Consider the following 18153-nt stretch of genomic DNA (forward strand, 5'->3'; position numbering starts at 1 on the left):
CTTCTTTTACACACTCATAATCGCAGTATTTTTCTTTCTCCTCAAAAGTTTTGCAACCGTACATGCTATATTTAAACTCTTTTGCAATATTTAAGACATTTACTATGTAGTGAATAATTGACTTTGCTTCGACGTTACGCAAAGCAGCAATTTTTCTCATCTGCAGCACATTTTCTTGGAAACTTTCAACATCTTGTTTCTTCCTCTCGTTCAGTTTTGTATGTATCTCTGCACTTTCATTTTCTCTTTTGAACTCCTTTAACAGCTTGTTTTTTAGTTCTCCGTAATTACATACAAATTCAGATTCAAGAAACAACTGAGCCGTTTTTGTCATTTTCGATCGCGCATTTACGTATTTTTGTTTCTCGTTTAACCCGTATGCGTCTGCGTTTAGCTCGAAGTTATTAAACCAATATTCCACTGGCACTGACTCTCCATCAAAATCTGGCACAACTTTGGAAAAACCTTCTACCGACACTTTTGGCTCTTGCCGGTCTATCTCATCGGCTTGAATTTTTAAGTTTAATAATTGCATTATTTGTTGCAAATTCACTTGATTTTATTCAATCTCTGCTCCATTTTCGCCAGTTTAATTTCACTTTTTTTCTTTGTGCTATTGCTTGCAACTTCCAATAATTCATTTTTTTCCTTCTTCTTTCTTCACTCTGTTTGTTGCGCTATTTCTCGCTAGTTCCACCGATTTGATTTTCACTTCTTCTGTCTTCACTGTTTCTCTGCTTCGCAACATATAAGTCTGTCCTCTTTCAACTTTAGCTTTTTCTATTGCGGCTGTTTTTCTCATTGTTCACATGCACACACATGCACACACACATTCATCGCGACTCGACAATATGTACACTCGATTTGGTTTTCAACGCCGTTTCAACACAATTAATTCTGTTTTATAATACCGAACTTCAGGCGGTTGAGCCCCCAAATGTAACAAAGTAGTTTATTGATATGAAGTATAATATATGAATATATAATGAAGTAATGATGATATAAACAGAATAATGATGAAATAAAGACAATAATGATCTGCACAATTAGAGGACAACTGTTCCTGTCAACGCCGACACACCAACTGACTTCTCGTCGATCTTGCTTTCGTGATCAGCGCTGCCATATCTTTTCCCAAAGCTCGCATTGCCACTCGTTGCCAGCAACCAGTAGTGCCATACTTCACATGCATGATACAATTATACAAGGTAGTCTCGTCGGAAAAAGCACTTCCTCCATAATCATACCAATGAGTGCGAGTGAAAGAGTCTCAGCACAGCAGTGTGAGCGAGACGACAATGAAATGCGCATTAACCCTTAGACGATGATATTAATATTTACATATTTTGAAGCTAATATTAATGTCTCCTTGACTTATTTTTTAAATGTAAATTGTTTATGAACAATATTAATAATATATATGAGAATTCTCTAATTCTCTAAATGTTTTAATTCTATCCGTGTCTACGGCATACATTGCAAAATGTCATTTTGCACAAGGGTTAATTGCAGAAAAAAATTCATCCGCAGACAACCTCTTGCGTCGAAAAACGAAAACGCACTGACGAAAGCTTTTTCCGACGAGACTACCTTCTATAATTGTATCATGCTTCACATGTATATGAATTAAGCTTTTAAGTTCTATTTTTTTTAAAAACAATTTATTAACCTCAATAAATTGTCTTAAAAAAAATAGAACTCAAAAGCTTAATGCTCGAAGGCTTGATTAGAAATAAAATTTACAATGTTGAAATAATCTAAATAAATCTAAGTCGACGCTGCATGGCTTTTGTCTGATTGGCAGTCCCACAGTGCTAATGTTGGAATTTCTCGTGGCTTATGCCAATTTTCCAATTATCGATGCGGTGCAACTATCTCAGATTATGTCTGAGTGCAGTGGTCGAATTTTTGCCCGTGTTTACCTTTCGTGAGAAACGCTGACTTTGTGGCACGTGGAGTCGAAATGTGGGAACGGTCAACGAGCTTGGCGGACTTAATTAACGTATGCGATAGGGAGGGATTCGTCGATGAGGGCCATCCTGATTAAAACTATTTAATGCTTGGTATGGCTTTAAGCAAAGTGGCCGCTAAATACCATTCCACAGGAGATTGGGTTTATTTCATAAGCAAGGGAATCTTGTGTGTTCACTCTTCAAGATGACCAACTATTCAGCATAATTGTTGTGTATAAGCTGAAGTACTTTGGTATTTATAATACCTACTAAAATTATGCATTCTATCACCAAATTAGCCCAAAGGAATGTTAATCCATATCATGAGCACGAAGCTGGAGCTAAGTGAATACTACGATACTTGAAGAGCACTGCGGAATTAAGTTTCCAGGCGACAAACTGGACTGCAAGTATAGCCGTTGGGCTTTCTTTGCAACGGGAGCTGCGCTCACATTAGAATCAAAGAAGCTATGTATAGTCGCACTAAGCAGAACTGATGCCGAGTACGTGGCGCTATTATTATTAGCGGCTATGTGTGCGCCCTGTATCAATTCTTTATAATTCTGATAGATCAACACCACTCTTGTTTTTATTATACCAATCTACAAAGCTGGACGAGGTATTTTAACCTTTCTTTTCTTTTTACATGAGATGAAGTTATAAGATGCTTCGACCATTATGTGAAAAGATCCCCTTCTTTTGCCAGCTAACTGTTTTTCATTTGATGATGCCCCTCTCCCCCTGCTTTCATTAGGGTAACTGATTAAAAAATAGCTTAAAATTATAAAATCCCGAATGTTTTAAGCCAAATTCAAAGCAATATGTAAAGGTAATCCAAATCCACAGGACTTACAGACTTAAAGGCAAAAGCCCCACTTGTGTTTTTTTGTTTTTTTTTTTATTTAGGGTTAAAGCAATTTGTTTTAAATATGCATATATATGTAGGTTTTGAAGTGCAATGGATGTTCTTTTCGATCGACTTATGACCATGAAGTCAATAAAAGGCTTTCCTTGGTTAAGCAGTAGCAAAAAAACAAAACAAATATGAGACAACGTAAATGTAAAGAGATTGTAAAGCTCACGCCGCTTTTAATTTATCAGCCCATTTTTCGTTCGTACCGGTCGTGCCGCTGTAACTATAAGAACTTGTGTTGTGACTAGCAAGATTATAACGTTTTAAACAATATAGAAAATACTATTTGAAGAGAAATTCGTGGTGTTTTTATTTTATTATACCCGCTACCCATAGGGTAGAAGGGTATTATAACTTTGTGACGGTAGAAAATGTATGTAACAGGTAGAAGGAGGCATCTCCGACCCTATAAAGTATATATATTCTTGATCAGCGTCAACAGCCGAGACGATCTAGCCATGTCCGTCTGTCCGTCCGTCAGTATGAAACACTAGATCTCAGAGACTATAAGAGATAGAGCTATACTTTTTTTCGACAGCATTTGTCATGTTTGCACGCAAATCAAGATTGTTTCAAATTTTTACCACGCCCAAAAATAAATATACCATTTGACATATTTTTGGTATTTTTATACCCGCTACCCATAGGGTAGAAGGGTATTATAACTTTGTGACGGCAGAAAATGTATGTAACAGGTAGAACGAGGCATCTCCGACCCTATAAAGTATATATATTCTTGATCAGCGTCAACAGCCGAGACGATCTAGCCATGTCCGTCTGTCCGTCCGTCCGTATGAACACCTAGATCTCAGAGACTATAAGAGATAGAGCTATAATTTTTTTTCGACAGCATTTGTTATGTTTGCACGCAGATCAAGTTTGTTTCAATTTTTTGCCACGCCCCCTTCCGCCTCTGCAAATCAAAAAAATCGAATAACAAGCGTAAATTTAAAGCTATTTTGGTATATACTATAATTACTACAGTAGTTATGACCCCTGAAAAATTTGGTTGCGATCAGATAAAAATTGTCGAAGTTATTAAAGAAATACTTTTGTATGGGCAAAGACGCCTACATACTAGGGGTCTTAGTTGCTTTGGCTGACAATCTGGTATATTGTGACGTCTATGGTATATTTTGAATGCGGTACTATATCGATATACCAAATATACCATTTGGTATATTTTTAGTATTTTGCAGTATATTCGGTATATTTTGAGAAAACTACCGCAAAATACATTTCTTTTATTCAAAATGGGTAGCGGGTATCTCACAGTCGACTACACTCGACTGTAGCTTTCTTACTTGTTTTACAGTATATTTGGTAAATTTTGAGAAAAATATCGCAAAATATATATCTTTTATTCGAAATGGGCAGCGGGTATCTCACAGTCGAGTACACTCGACTGTAGCTTTCTTACTTGTTTATATTTCATCGCTGTAGAAAAAGCTCTATAGCTCAACAGGCTTGTTCAGCATAGGTTTGCAAACGCCATCTACATGTATGTCGATGCCAGATGATGGCAGGTGTGACCACTCAAAACAGCTGACAGTGTGGTCGCGATCAATTGATATCGATAGTGACAAAGCTAGTATACTGTGCGTGTGACCTTGTCACACTTATCTAGTTTATCCTCACGTTGGTCCCCCTGCCCTCTTTTAGTGCTTTTTCCTACAACATATGTTTCTATTCTCGGCACAACAAGTGCATTTCCAAGTGCAATAAAATAATTGTAAAGTTTCAAAAGTTAAAGGGTTGTTTATTTATCTAAAGACGCCCCCCTACACATTTTGGTCCTTCGAGCCGGATATTTGGATATCGCTCGACCCCAGCAAGCAATTGGTTGTCAAGATAAGTAATACATTTTTTTCTCCATACATTTTGTGCAAGTGTCGTGTTCGCGCCATATTCTTTTCCCTTGTACCTTATACATATATATGTGACACAACATATACATATATAAGTACATATGTCCTTATATGTATATGTATGTGTAAGTATCTATACAGTTTAAAAGAGTTCGCTTATATTTTACGATTTGGCCGCTGTTGTATGTACTTTGTTACATTTCTGTCGCTTCGCGTTTGTCTGCTTTTTTGACACACTCCAGTGAATGCAACCTCTTCGTGTTATTTTACTCTAATTAACAAGGAAGTTGCACTCTATTAAAAACAAACGCGCGTAGATCCACTACACTCCATATATATATATATATATACATATATATATACATATACATACGACACATATACATCCACATACGACACACATACATACACGAACGCTTCCATACACGACACTTACACACATATTCAATATACACTCCGTATACATTCCATATACACTCCGTATAAGTATATTACATATACACTCCGTATATAGTTGTGTCGGCTTTGTTCACTATCCTGTGATAGCCGAAGCCAAAAGAGTGAAAAGGACTCTAAACGTAGCTTCCGACCACAGCTCGTCGCCTGTCGTCCGCTTCCGCTCCTTCGGGATCCAAATCCGCCACTCCGCCGCTCAACTCCGATCAAAGTGATCGTCCGTCGCCGTCTGCTTCTTTACATATACGATCCGTCCAGGCCGTACTTAGCAACACCCGTGCGAGTCTCAGTGTCGCCGTCTCTTGTGCACTTTATCCTGTCAGAAAGCCTGCAGCCGAAGACGACAATGTACACACGTACGAGATCCGTCGTGACCGCCTGCAAGTCCTCTGGTACAGTGTAGAGACCGCTTATGCCACGTGCGCTGATGCACTGCATCGAGACGGCGACAACGAAGGCATACAGGCCATGGAGGCGAAATTTGACCACTGCTATGCAGTGTATGAGCGGTGTCTCGCCCATGTAAAGGGGCAAATTACACAAGTTTCCGAATCAACCAGGAGAGAAGCATCCGCTCCTCCTGTGTACTCCAGTGGCTGCCGGCTCCCTCCAGTCGACACCGAAGTATTCCGGTGCGGTGGCCGACCTTCCGTGATCTTTTCACGGCCATCTACGTCAACAATCCGAGGTTGACTCCGGTTGAGAAACTATTCCATCTCAATTCAAAAACCGCAGATGAGGCCAATGAGATCGTAGCCAAATTTCCGCTGACGAACGATGGTTTCGCGTCGGCTTGGAGTGCTCTCTGCGAGCGATTCGAAAACAAGCGCTTGTTAATAACGAGCCAGTTAAAAATTCTCTTCAACCTGTCCACGGTTTCGCAAGAGTCTGGAGCAGCGATTAAGGAGCTGCATGGCACAATTCAGCGGTGCTTGACCGCTCTTGACCACTCAGACATTTCAGTCTCTAGTCCTTTCGCCGACTGCATCCTGGTCTTTCTTTGCTCATCCAAGCTCCCCAAACTTACACTCTCACTATGGGAAGAATCATTGGTGGACAAGTCCAAGATTCCCGCATAGCAGGACATGAGCACATTCCTCAACGAGCGTTATCGTACGCTCGAGGCTGTTGAGGACGTGAAGCAAAACAACTCGCAGAACTCTACCGCTGGACCATCCCGTCCACAGCAGAGTTCAAAGCGAATTAACTCTTTCAAGGCTCGAGTCGCTCAGAGAGGCAAATCGTGTGACTTGTGCTCAAAAGAGAATCACCCTGTCCGGGTTTGTCCAAGCTTCCTTGAAATGTCGGTCAATGATCGGATGAGCTACATCAAACAGAAAAGTCTCTGTTTAAACTGTTTTGCAAGAGATCACCAACTCCGAGAGTGTACGAGTGCGAACAATTGCTTCACATGCAAGGGGCGGCACCACACTCTTCTTCATCGGGGCGACAGTGCCCACAATGGTGCCTCTTCCTCTTACACTTCAGCCACACTTTCCAACATACAGTCCACTCCGAATCAATCGGCATCAAATGTGCAAAATTACTTTGCCATTAACGCTCAGAACATCCTTCTCGGCACGGTGGTTGTCAATGTATGCCATCTAGGTAATACCTACACCGCACGAGCACTAATCGACTCGGGGTCCGAAGCGACTTTCATTTCTGAGCGTTTATTCCAGCGCATAAAGTTGCCATTCCAATCCGTGCAAGCCCAAGTATCTGGGCTGAATCATGCAATTGCGGCCCAACCGCAGAAGTTATGCAACTTCAGCATTGGTTGTCCAACGAAGCCGAGGCTCCATATCGAGACCTCAGCGTTCGTTATTCCACAACTGGCAGACAAGGTGCCATCATTCCGTGTGCTGAAAGGCTTCCTAAAGGATCTACCAGCGATTGAACTGGCAGATCCAAACTTCTACAAAAGTGCTCAGATGGACATCTTAATTGGCGCGGATATCCTTCCGTCAGTCATTCTGAGCGGTTCCCGGCCAAACATTTGTGGCTCACTCCTTGGCCAACAAACCGTGTTTGGTTGGATTCTCACCGGCCCCGTCTCCCAGAATGTGTCGACAACTGTCTTTGCGTTCTCGACAAGAGTCGCTATCCAAGCAGACGATCAACTCGACAGATTAAGCTCCAAAGTTTGGGAGGCGGAGGATATTCCGTCGAAGCTGGTTAGCTGCGAAAACACAACTTCACGCAGCAGCACAGTGGGCGATTTGGTCCCGCTAGCGGCATTTAATTCAAATTTTCAAATTTAAAAATCCGTTAATATTTTTTCACATATCGATAGCAGATGCTTTGATTAGATTTTCAAAAGCTTTTTGAAAGCTCTACGATCAGCTGATCATCAGCTGTGATCGGTCAAACACACCATATGATTTCGCAAAGAGCTTTACAAAATTTTTTCTCTTTGCGCGCATGGAATTTGTGATCGGTCTATAAATGTGTAGCTCATAAAACGTAGTGGTAATTCAGTGTATTAACAACTAGCCCGGATTAGCGTACACCTGTCTTTCGTGGAGTAGAACTTAATTTATTCAACTTAATTCAGTCTAACTCCTTTATTAGCCGAAAGTGTGAATCAGTGGCGTTCAAAATGTGTAATATCAACTGCTATTATCTGCTAGACTTGAAACTATGGTACTTTTTAGAAACAGTGTTAGTACCAAAAAGAAATCTTTTTTTAGTATTGCACTCAGAAGTCATCCCATTTTTTTCCATCATCCCATCATTTTTTAGATAAAGTTTATATATGAAATATGTTAATTGAAGTTCAAATAAAATAAAAGTACAACAAAATTTTAAATTAAAAAAAAAAAAATTTTAAATTAAAAAAAAAATTTTTTAACTTAAAAAATTCTATGATTTTTTTCTGATCAGTGAAAAAAAACCGACTGAAGATATCTATTTTAGTTTAGAAGTTATTAATTAAATGCCGCTAGCGGGACCAAATCGCCCACTGTGAACATTTTTAAAAATTAATAACAGTTAAATTACAATATTTTTGTTGATTTATTATCTTCCCATATTAACGTGGTTTTATTAAATTTAGATTTACTATCACTGACATACTTGAGTTAATATCTTTGGTAATTGAGGTATTTCAAATGGAAATGTATACCAAATTAATTAGATATCTAACGGGATAGCATAAAACGTTGGTCGAATAAAACGTTGTATACTCGTATTTCACTTGTTTGTTCTATACTTAAGTATGAATAACTTTGATTTTTTAATGAAAACATTAATTTTTTAGCATTGGTCGTTCAGGCTATGCGTTGATTTTTATTCTGCCAGTGAACGGACAAATACGATTGACAATTATATTTTTCTTGAATATTTTTAGAACAACTTGACCGAATCGAGGAAGGAATGGATCAGATCAATGCAGACATGCGAGAAGCTGAAAAAAACTTGAGTGGGATGGAAAATGTTGCGGCATTTGTGTTTTACCCTGCAATAAGTAAATATTTCTATTTATTTAAATCCTTTATTTTACTACACTTATGTTTTTTCTAAGCGCACGAGGTTTTTGTTTTTAATAAATTATACAACGCATACAATAATACAATACAAAACAAAAAAAAACAAAATTATAATATAATATAATATAATATAATTATGAAAATCTTTGTTTGCTTCCATTTTTTTATCGGTGATACAAAAGAAATCAAAACCAACCAAATTGTTTTGATATATGTAAGCATACTAGAGTTGCTATTTAAGTTTCTGGCCTAGGTCACTTGTAGCCATATTAGGACCAATTGGCTATTTCCCAAAAATAGGTTTGGACTTTTATCGATAAAAGCTCCATACAACTTTTTCATGTTTGATATCGATAAGCGATTAATCAAAAACTTACCAGAAAAAGGAATTAGCTCGTGAACAATTTGGAGCAATAATTTTTCACAACTTTAGACGTGGATTATCACGACAGGAGTGCATCGATAAACTTAAATCTCTGTATGGCCTTGAAACGCCATCCTATAGCCCTGTGAAAAACTGGTTTTATGAATTCTATCGTGGTCTCGCTCGAAGACGAAGGTAGTGAAGGTCATCCAAAAACAGTCATTGTGCCAGAAAACATTGATGCCGTGCGTGAACTGATAATGCAAAATCGTCATGTGACTTATCGTGAGATAGAGACATCCTTGGAGATTTTTTCCACCAGAATACATTCGATATTGCATTAGCACCTGGTCGTAAAAAAGGTTTGTTCTCGTTGGATCCCGCACAATTTGACAATTGCTAAAAAAAAAGGCTTGTGTGGATTGGTTCAAAGAAATTTTGAAAAAATACATAAAAATACATTCGCGGTGCTTCAAAAGACATTTATAAGATCGTCACAGGAAGCAAGGATTTATGCTAATGAGCCCGAAATAAAACATCAATCGACCATGTGGGTCGTTTGCGACGAGCCAAATATAACGAAAGTTATTCGTGGAAGAGCCTGTTTCTTTGGTAAATCTGGCATGTAACGATTGTTCCACTTGAGCAATGTAGGAGGTCAATTCTGAGTGGTACTCTACAATTTGTTTGCCTGAAGTAGAAATTCGAAAAAACAAACAAGAAAAGATGGATCATTCTGAACCATGAGTGGAAAAAGTGCTTCGACAATTGGGTTGAGTGCATTCAAAAGTGTATAAGTCTTGCTGGAGAATACTGTAAAAAACAATAAATCCATATTTGATGATAAATATTTGCATTTTCATTATTAGGCCAGAAATATAAATAGCAACCCTCGTATAAATAAAATTAATGTTCTAGAAAGCTCATTAAAGTTTCAAAATATAGGAATAAACTATTTATACCCACTACACATAGTGTAGAAGGGTATTATAATTTTGTGCAGGTAGGAAATGTATGTAACAGGCAGAAGGAGACATATCCGATCCTATAAAGTATATATATTGTTGATCAGCTGAAACGATCTAGCTATGTCCGTCTGTCTGTCTGTGCGTATGAAACGCTGGATCTCAGAGACTATAGAGCTATAATTTTATAATTTTTCCACAGCTTTTATTATGTTTGCACGCAGATTAAGTTTGTTTCAAATTTTTGCTATACTCTCAATAAAGACACGATTGTGTGTGTGTATCGATTACTTTGCTTGCAAGTAGTCAGTAACACCGCCAAACAAATTTCCGAAACTTGTCACCCTTGAAATGGTCTGGTCGGTACTATCAATATATGTATTTCTTAACTTGGTGGTGAGATTTGTCTACATCTAGTGAGAAAATCATAAAACATTGATAGTGATTAAACATAAATTTTGTATATTCATAGAAGTCAGTCGTTTAAAGAAGATGATGGAACGTGGAAAGGAAATGATGATGGAAAGGTTGTCAATAATCAACCCCAACGAGTAATGGATGATAGGAATGGAATGATGGCTCAAGCTGGATATATTGGCAGGTAATTAAAAAAAACATACATATTATAGAAATATTAAAATACGAGTAATCACCATATTTGATTAACTTACCATAGGTCGTTTTATATTGATATATTATGCAATTTAATTTTGTAACAATGCACGATTAACTATCGCTAGCAGAAGTTGAGCACGGAATCGCCTCGCTAAGAATTTCTCACTCCATGTACAAAGAAAAAGTGATTTTACTTTAACCCTTTCGATCCTAAGTTTGACCTCGTGGTAACAATAATTGTCTTTTCGAAGAGATGTAGCTTAACTCAAATATATAATTCATTTAATAGTAATAATAATAATTTTTTTTTTTTGAGGTAGGGAAGAAAATGTCTACACACCACCATAGCGACGTCTTAAACTATGGCTGTGCGGGGATCGCATATGCATGCTGACCCGCTAAAAACTCCCCTTTCTCTGTTTCATGGCGGAATTTCCCAGCCCGGAACCGCATTGAATGCGCATAACTTCAGGCTGGGCGCTCTGGTGTTCTTAGCTCATCGTTTCACCTGCGTCCAGGCGCCTCTTTTTGCGTCGGAGGATTCTCTCGACGTGTCTCGTTATTAATTTCCAGTTTTGCTTGTTACTTACGAGCAGTTTGGCAACGTTTTGTGGCCTCCAGATTCCATCGATCTGCGATTCCAGCAGCTCTCTTTCTGTTTGCCACTGAGTGCATGAGAAAAAAATATGTTCTGCGTCATATATCGGCATCGCCATACACGCAGCTTGGCTGTTGGCGTAGTCCTCTTTGGTGCAGGTACTTTCCGAAGTATCCGTGCCCAGAAAGCAGCTGTGTCAAATAGTAGTTTACTTCACCGAAGTCGCGGTTGCTCCATATTTTTACGTCAGGTATTTGTTTGGCAGTCCACCTACCGGTTGCTTCGTTTGTCCAGCGATCTTGCCACTGTTGCATAGTTTCCTCTCTGGGGTCGGTGTCAGGTTCTTGGTTATTTTGGCGCTTTAGCCAGGTGCGCCGTCGCTCTCTGGCCTTCAGATCTATGGGGATTTCGCTGCTAATCACCAAAACTGCTGCTGTCGACACTGTCCGGTATGCGGACGTTACTCTAAGTGCCGCCGTCCTCTGGACGGCCAACAGTGTTTTGCATTTTTGTTGTATGGTCAGGGTGTCTGCCCATGCTTCAGAGCCGTAAAGCAGTATTGAGTTTACTGTTGACATCAGCAGTTTACGCTTGCCCTCAGTTGGGCCACCAACGTTTGCTATCAGCTTACTGAGTGATGCCACTGCCCTTGACGCTTTTTCCACTGTGTGGTTTATTTGGGTCCAGAAAGTCATTCTTGGGTCGATACGGATGCCTAAGTAGTTGAGTGATAATTTTGTTTTTATTATGTCGTCACTCACGTGCATGTTCACTTCGAGAGGGATGTGCCGTTTTGTTAAAATTATTAATTCTGTCTTCTCTGTGGCGAGCTTTAGACCATGGGTTTCGAACCAAGCCATTGCTCGCATCATGACTTGGTTTAGCTTCCGCTGCGCTTCCGTCATGTCGCGTGCCTTAATGATGGCGGCGATGTCGTCGGCGAACCCGACCAGGTTGCAGTCGTCTGGCATTTCTATTGAGAAGATGCTGTCATAACTAGCGTTCCACAGGTCCGGGCCGAGGATAGAGCCCTATGCTGCACCCGAAGTGACGATCTTTCGCCTGGTCCCACTTTGCGTCTGGTATATCAGCTCTCGTTTGCTTAGGTAGCTGCGGACCATGCGCATCAGGTAGGCTGGTGCTCCGAAGCGATTTTCTAGCGCATCGATGACGTCAGTCCATCGCAGACTGTTGAAGGCGTTTCTAACGTCAAGGGCGGCCAGGAGCACTATTTTTTTGGAGTAGGCGGTTCCTCTCTGTGCATCGCTTACCGCTTCTATGACGCACTGCAGCGCTCCAGCTGTCGATCTACCTGGTCGAAAGCCATGCTGTCTATTTGATAGGCCACCTGCTCTTTCTATGGCTGTAGATAGCCGAGGTTTTAATAATCTTTCCAGCAGTTTCCCCGCTGTGTCAAGCATGCATAGCGGGCGATATGCACTTGGGGTAGCTGGGTCTCCTTTCCCTTTGTCTATTAGCATTAGGTGCTGTCGCTTCCACACCTCTGGAAAAATTCCTTCCATCAAGCAAGCATTATACATGTTTAGCAGGATTTTCGGGCGTGCGTCTGTTATGGCTTTTAGTGCTTCAGATGGAATCCCATCGGGTCCGGGTGCCTTGTTGTTTTTCAAAGATTTTGCCGCCGATCTGAGTTCGTTCTCTGTAAAGAAAGGAGGCTCTTCGAGGGCGGGCGTCTCTGGGTCGGTGCGTCGTTTGTGCTGTGGGAAGAGCGTGTTTACTATATTGGCCACGACGTTTTCGTTGAGCTCCGGAGTCGGCCTTTGCGCTCCTAGCTTGCGCGTTACGATTTTGTAGCCAAGACCCCATGGGTTGGTATTTATGTCGCTTCGTAGCTCTTCCCATTTGCTCTTTTTGCTGTGGGCAATGGCAAGTTTAAGGCGCTTTCTAGCTTCTTTGTGCTCCTCGATTTCCGCCGTAGCACTGCTTCGAGATCTGGCTCTAGTCATTTTCCTTCTCGCGCGTAGGCAGGCTTTTCGGAGCTCCGCGATCTGCTCGTTCCACCAGTAGGCAGCTTTCCTTTTAAGGAAGTTTGTCGTTTTGGGCATCGCTGCGGCGCCAGAATGCTCTATGGCGCGCATGGTGTGGCGTACTATGCTTCTTGCGTCCCTAGGGTCTACGGCTGTTTCCATACTTGCGTCGAGTACTTCGATGAGTTTCTCGGTGTCCAGTTTTTTCGCGTTCCACCTTCGGGTGGTTTTCTTATCATGATCGGACCGACGTCTATGGTTTGGGTTTATGGAGAAGCAGCTATACTGGTGGTCACTGCCCGTGTAGTCCTCCAGTACACCCCACTCCTGTAGTTTGCTCGCTGCTCTTTCTGTCACCAGAGTGATGTCTGGGATTGTACCCTCGCATCCTGGTCTGCAAAAAGTGGGTGTGGACCCTTCATTTGCGACCACTAGCCCGAGCCTGGCAGCCATATCAAGTACCCGTCTGCCCCGGGGGTTTGTTGTCGTCATGCCCACTCGATGGCTCTAGAGTTGAAATCACCCGCGATGATCAAGTCTCCGCCAAGCTGCTGTGCTTGGTCTTCTATTGCGTCTAGCTTCGTCTTAAATTCATTTATACTGTCACTAGGCGTCAGGTAGCAGCTCATGATATTACAGATTTTAGTTTGTGCCCATACGAAGCCTTGTCCGGCACCGCTTCTTGTGACGGTGAAGTTGTTTATGTTTGGCAGCCAGATGGCTGCCGTCCCGGTGTTGTCAGTTAGGAATGTACCATTGTTGAGAGTCTTGTACTGCTCACTGATGATGACAACATCAACCGCCTTCTCTAGCACGAGCTGAGAGAGAAGCGAGTCGGCTGTTTTGCTCCGGTGCATGTTTGCTTGGAGGATCTTCATGTTTGGGCTCTTACCGATGCACATTTGCTGGAGGCAGGGATGTGGTCAACTGGTTTCAGTCCGGCAGTGACGCACACGCAGCATTTTGGGGGATTTTTGCATTCCTTGTACTTGTGTCCAATTTCGCCGCACCGGATGCAAAGGTTTCTTCTGTCTGGGCCTTTGCACTCTCTTTGGGTGTGACCCGACTCGAAGGATCTAAAGCAGCGCGTGGGAATTGTTTGCATGCGCATTCTGGCGCGAATCCAGCCAACAGTTATTCTTTCTGCTTTGAGAAGCGTCTCTGCAGCTTCAGTTTGGAGTGTGACATATGCTCTCACTTGTTCCCGACTATTTGGTTTTGTCACCACTACTTTTAGTCGGTCCCCTATGTCCGGGAGGATCTTCTGTATGGCTTCCTCGACTTCGTTGGCTGTAGTGAGTGCGTCTAGATCCCGGATTTCCAGTGTGCTCGTCGGTTTGAGTTCTTTTACTTCCGCTGTTTTTTGTAGGACACCTTTGATTTTGTTAATGAAATCGGTGCTCACTTGGGTGCCTTTTTTCATTTCTAGTAGTAGCGCTCCAGACATTGTTTTCCGAACTGCATGAATTTTAATGTCAGCGTCGTTTGGGTCCACAGTTTCCTTAAGACTTTTAAGTATGTCTGCATAAGTGTGTCCTTCGTTTGGTTTCACAAGAAGGGCTTCATTTTTTGGCCGTCTTTGTTGAGTGCTGCCTTTCTCTGAGTTTGGCTTGACTCCTGGGGGTTTATTTTGTTCGCCGCCAGTTGTTTGTTTGGGAGCGCTGGATTTTTGCTTCTGTGCTTTATCAGCCTTTGACTGCACAACCTGCCAGTTTGCGCCTGTGCTCGTGGCGCATGGTTTCTTTGTGTTTGGTGAGTCGACGTCCACTGGGCTTGGGAGGGGCCGTTTTGACTGCGGAGCGGCAGAGGTTTTCGGCGTAGTCGATTCATCCACATTGTTTTTTTTTATGTCACTTATGCGTTTACGTTCAGCCTCCTGGCTTAGCCAGTTTCGTCGGTATGTTTCCACTTGGTCGAGGATTTCATCGAGTTCGCCGACTCCTTGCTTAACATCTCTAGAAATGTTTTTTTGGATCTTCATTGCGGCTTTCATGTTCCGCAAAACCCGCCGGCACTCTTGCAGTGCATTTTCTTCTTCCCGTCGCATCTTTTGTATGAATTCTTGCCGTGGGAAGAGTTGATCCTTGTTTGTTGCGCTGGATTTGCGTTGGTTTTTTGCGATGTGAGTGGTGCTGCATCGTGTGGAATCCTTGGTGTTTCTATGTCACCTAGCCTCGAGAGTAGAACATTTCTAGGTGTGCTATCTTCGTTTTTGTTGTAGCTTGGGCTTGCTCGTGCTCAGGGAGTCAGCTTTGTTTGCTTCCATGGCGTCAGCTTGCTTAGGTGGTGTTCTCGCTGTTTTCGTGTTTTTGTTGAAGATATTTTCTTCCATCTTTTTCTCTTTTGTTTGTGTGGTTTTTGTTGTTTGTATGTTCATTCTATATGGGTCCAAACTTTAGGCCGCTATCTCCTCGCGTATGTACAGTTACCTTGTTTCGTCCCCATGGGTCCCTTTGCAAGCAGTGAGGTCCATGCGATGGGTTGATGCGAGCTCTTATGGAACTCGTATTCAGAGCCAGGACGGCGTTAAGCAGGAGTGAGCTCAACTGCACCTGTACCGTCAACTCAATGATGATCACGAGTCGAACGTACCTAAAGACTCGCTACGTTTTAATAGGGCGGAGGTAACCTTAGCATTTGCCCGTCAGCCATTTCGCCAGGGGTTCAAGCTGGGTACTGAAGTGAAGGATTGCCTTGGTTATCAGCGAGCGAATCTTCTTTTGTGTCTCCCGATCCGGAGAAAGACATGTTTGATAGCCGTCCAATATGGAGCAGACGCTAACCAGCGTGCCGCCCGACTCGGGAACAGACGCGTGCTGGATTTTTTACGCCTTCTCACCTTAGCTAAGAAGCTATCGGATGATAGCTGATTATTTGCCAGGGTCGCCGCGAGGAGGCGGTGAGATGCTTGAGACACGTTAGTATGGATCACGCTGGACTTTGCCAAGTTAAAGCCGATCAGACGCTTTGCCATAAAAACAATGCCTCCGACCCCATAATAATAATAATAATTTTTAAGAGAGTAAACTACATTTCGAAATTTCCTGGCAATATTTTCAGTTTCTCAATATAAATTTTCTTAGGCTACACACTCTGAAATTGTACTCCGCCTTTATGAAGTAGTTTGCTTCTCTTTATATTTTGTCACTCTATCTGTTCAGCCTTGAGATGGTGAACGCTTTCAATTTCTCACATTCATTTCGGAGGACCGACATCTCAATGATAGAAATGGTTTTGGCCATCCTAATACCAAATAAAAGGTAGGCAGGTAGGTAGGGCCTTGACGATAATTCGATGTTCCGAAAAAAAAAAAAAAGAAATCGATGTGTCTGCCCAGTGTCGTGCACTATCCAAAAAGGAGGCAAATAAGTCAGTGCAACGCTACTACTAAATATAAATCTAAAAAGATTTCATTTGTGTTATTTTTTTTGTTGAGAATAATAAGGAACGGTATCATATATTTATTCCAAAAATATATGTGTCTTTCCGCGACATCTTGTGACTCAGAATGCAATTTCAATGTAAAGCAGGACAACTCCTATCGGATAGTCGATTCTCGCTGAAACTGGCCTTGGTTGACAAATTATTATTTTCACACAGTAACTACGATCTAATAACTAATTAATTTTTCTTTGAACAGTAAAAAAAACTATATCTCTTAAAAGCGAGAGTAAAATAATAGTTGACGACTTCAGAAGTGTCAATGTTTTCTTTGCTCAGAACATAGAAAACATCGATGTCACCAACATCGTTACTTTCCAAGCTCTGTTAGGTAGGTACAGCAGGCTGTCCCTTGGAGGGCGGATCATAGACCAGTAGAGTTCAATTGCTGTACCGGTATATGTTAGCTTCGTCTCATAAGTCGCACCATTCAATGAGTTTTAGCCGAACTCGGGATAACGCCGGGCATACACAGAAGAGTTGTTCCACTGTTTTCGTAACTACGGAGTCGTAGTCCTGCCTTGATCACCAACAAAGATGTTGGTGATTCTGACTACCCTTACACCACAAATAGTTAAATGCCGAGCATAAGCCTGCAGTCTTTCTTGACAGGTGCATGACATACTTGGTTAACTTGATGTTGATTGAAGCTCACATTAGACTTGCGGTTTTACGTGTAGTAGAGCACTAGCTCGCATCCCTCCAAAACTTACCGTCTACTTCAATTTCTCTGCCAAGAGATTTAAGTGATATTGCAACAATATGCTTGTTGCTGATATCGAGCCCTACCGTCTGTGATCTCATAGTCTTCGACGCCCTGGTGGGTTGGGATTTAACAGATACAAACGACCGTATATGCGTTCAGCGACTCTATTGCTCTTCTGCTCTCCAGGACAACCTTGAACTTGACCACATCAGTGTGCATATTATTATCATTCAGCCTTCTTCGAGCTATTGAGGTCTTCGAGAATGTAGAGCCCTTCTTGCCAGCAGCTCATCGTAAAGCGCATTAATATGGTCAGTAGGGCTAAGGGGAATAGTATTGTCCGTGTCTGTACAGCCTCCTTACCTAGTGATGTGACAATAACCTATTAGTGTCAGGTTGTCTTTGGCGGCTATCCTTTAAGCCGATTTGATGGTAATGGTTTACACGTATATGTCCTAAAGTTCGATGCCAACTATTACTTCCAGAGCTTTAGTTGGTAGCCACCTGATAGCGCATGTGATACACAGTAACCATTGCCGTTATATCCTTTCCATGATGTATAATTATTCTTTTTTCCGTGGCGTGCCACGTGCCACACTAAAATACCATAGGTGAAGATTAGATGTACAGCAGAGGTGTATACCCACCGCATGTGAGAGGGTAAGAGCCCCCAAGTGCAATTAAGCATATTTTTTGTTATGTACAAAACTCGCGTGGCCTTCTTCACTTTTTCTAACACGTTGAGCTTAAATGACAGTTTGATGTCCAGGACCTCACCCAGATATTTTACAGCTCG

The 18153-nt window shown here is 41.6% G+C and overlaps 1 protein-coding gene across 1 annotated transcript in view; it reads left to right on the forward strand.

Moving 5' to 3' along the window:
• LOC117573194 (synaptosomal-associated protein 25) overlaps positions 1-18153 on the forward strand; it is a 79778-nt gene that overhangs the window by 36945 nt on the left and 24680 nt on the right. The window contains 3 exon segments of the mRNA XM_034256188.2: positions 8542-8619; positions 8622-8658; positions 10482-10610. Coding sequence (XP_034112079.1) covers positions 8542-8619; positions 8622-8658; positions 10482-10610 — 244 coding nt within the window.

Source organism: Drosophila albomicans, chromosome 2R (genome assembly GCF_009650485.2).
Source record: "Drosophila albomicans strain 15112-1751.03 chromosome 2R, ASM965048v2, whole genome shotgun sequence".
In the NCBI taxonomy this organism is placed as follows: Eukaryota; Metazoa; Arthropoda; class Insecta; order Diptera; family Drosophilidae; genus Drosophila; species Drosophila albomicans.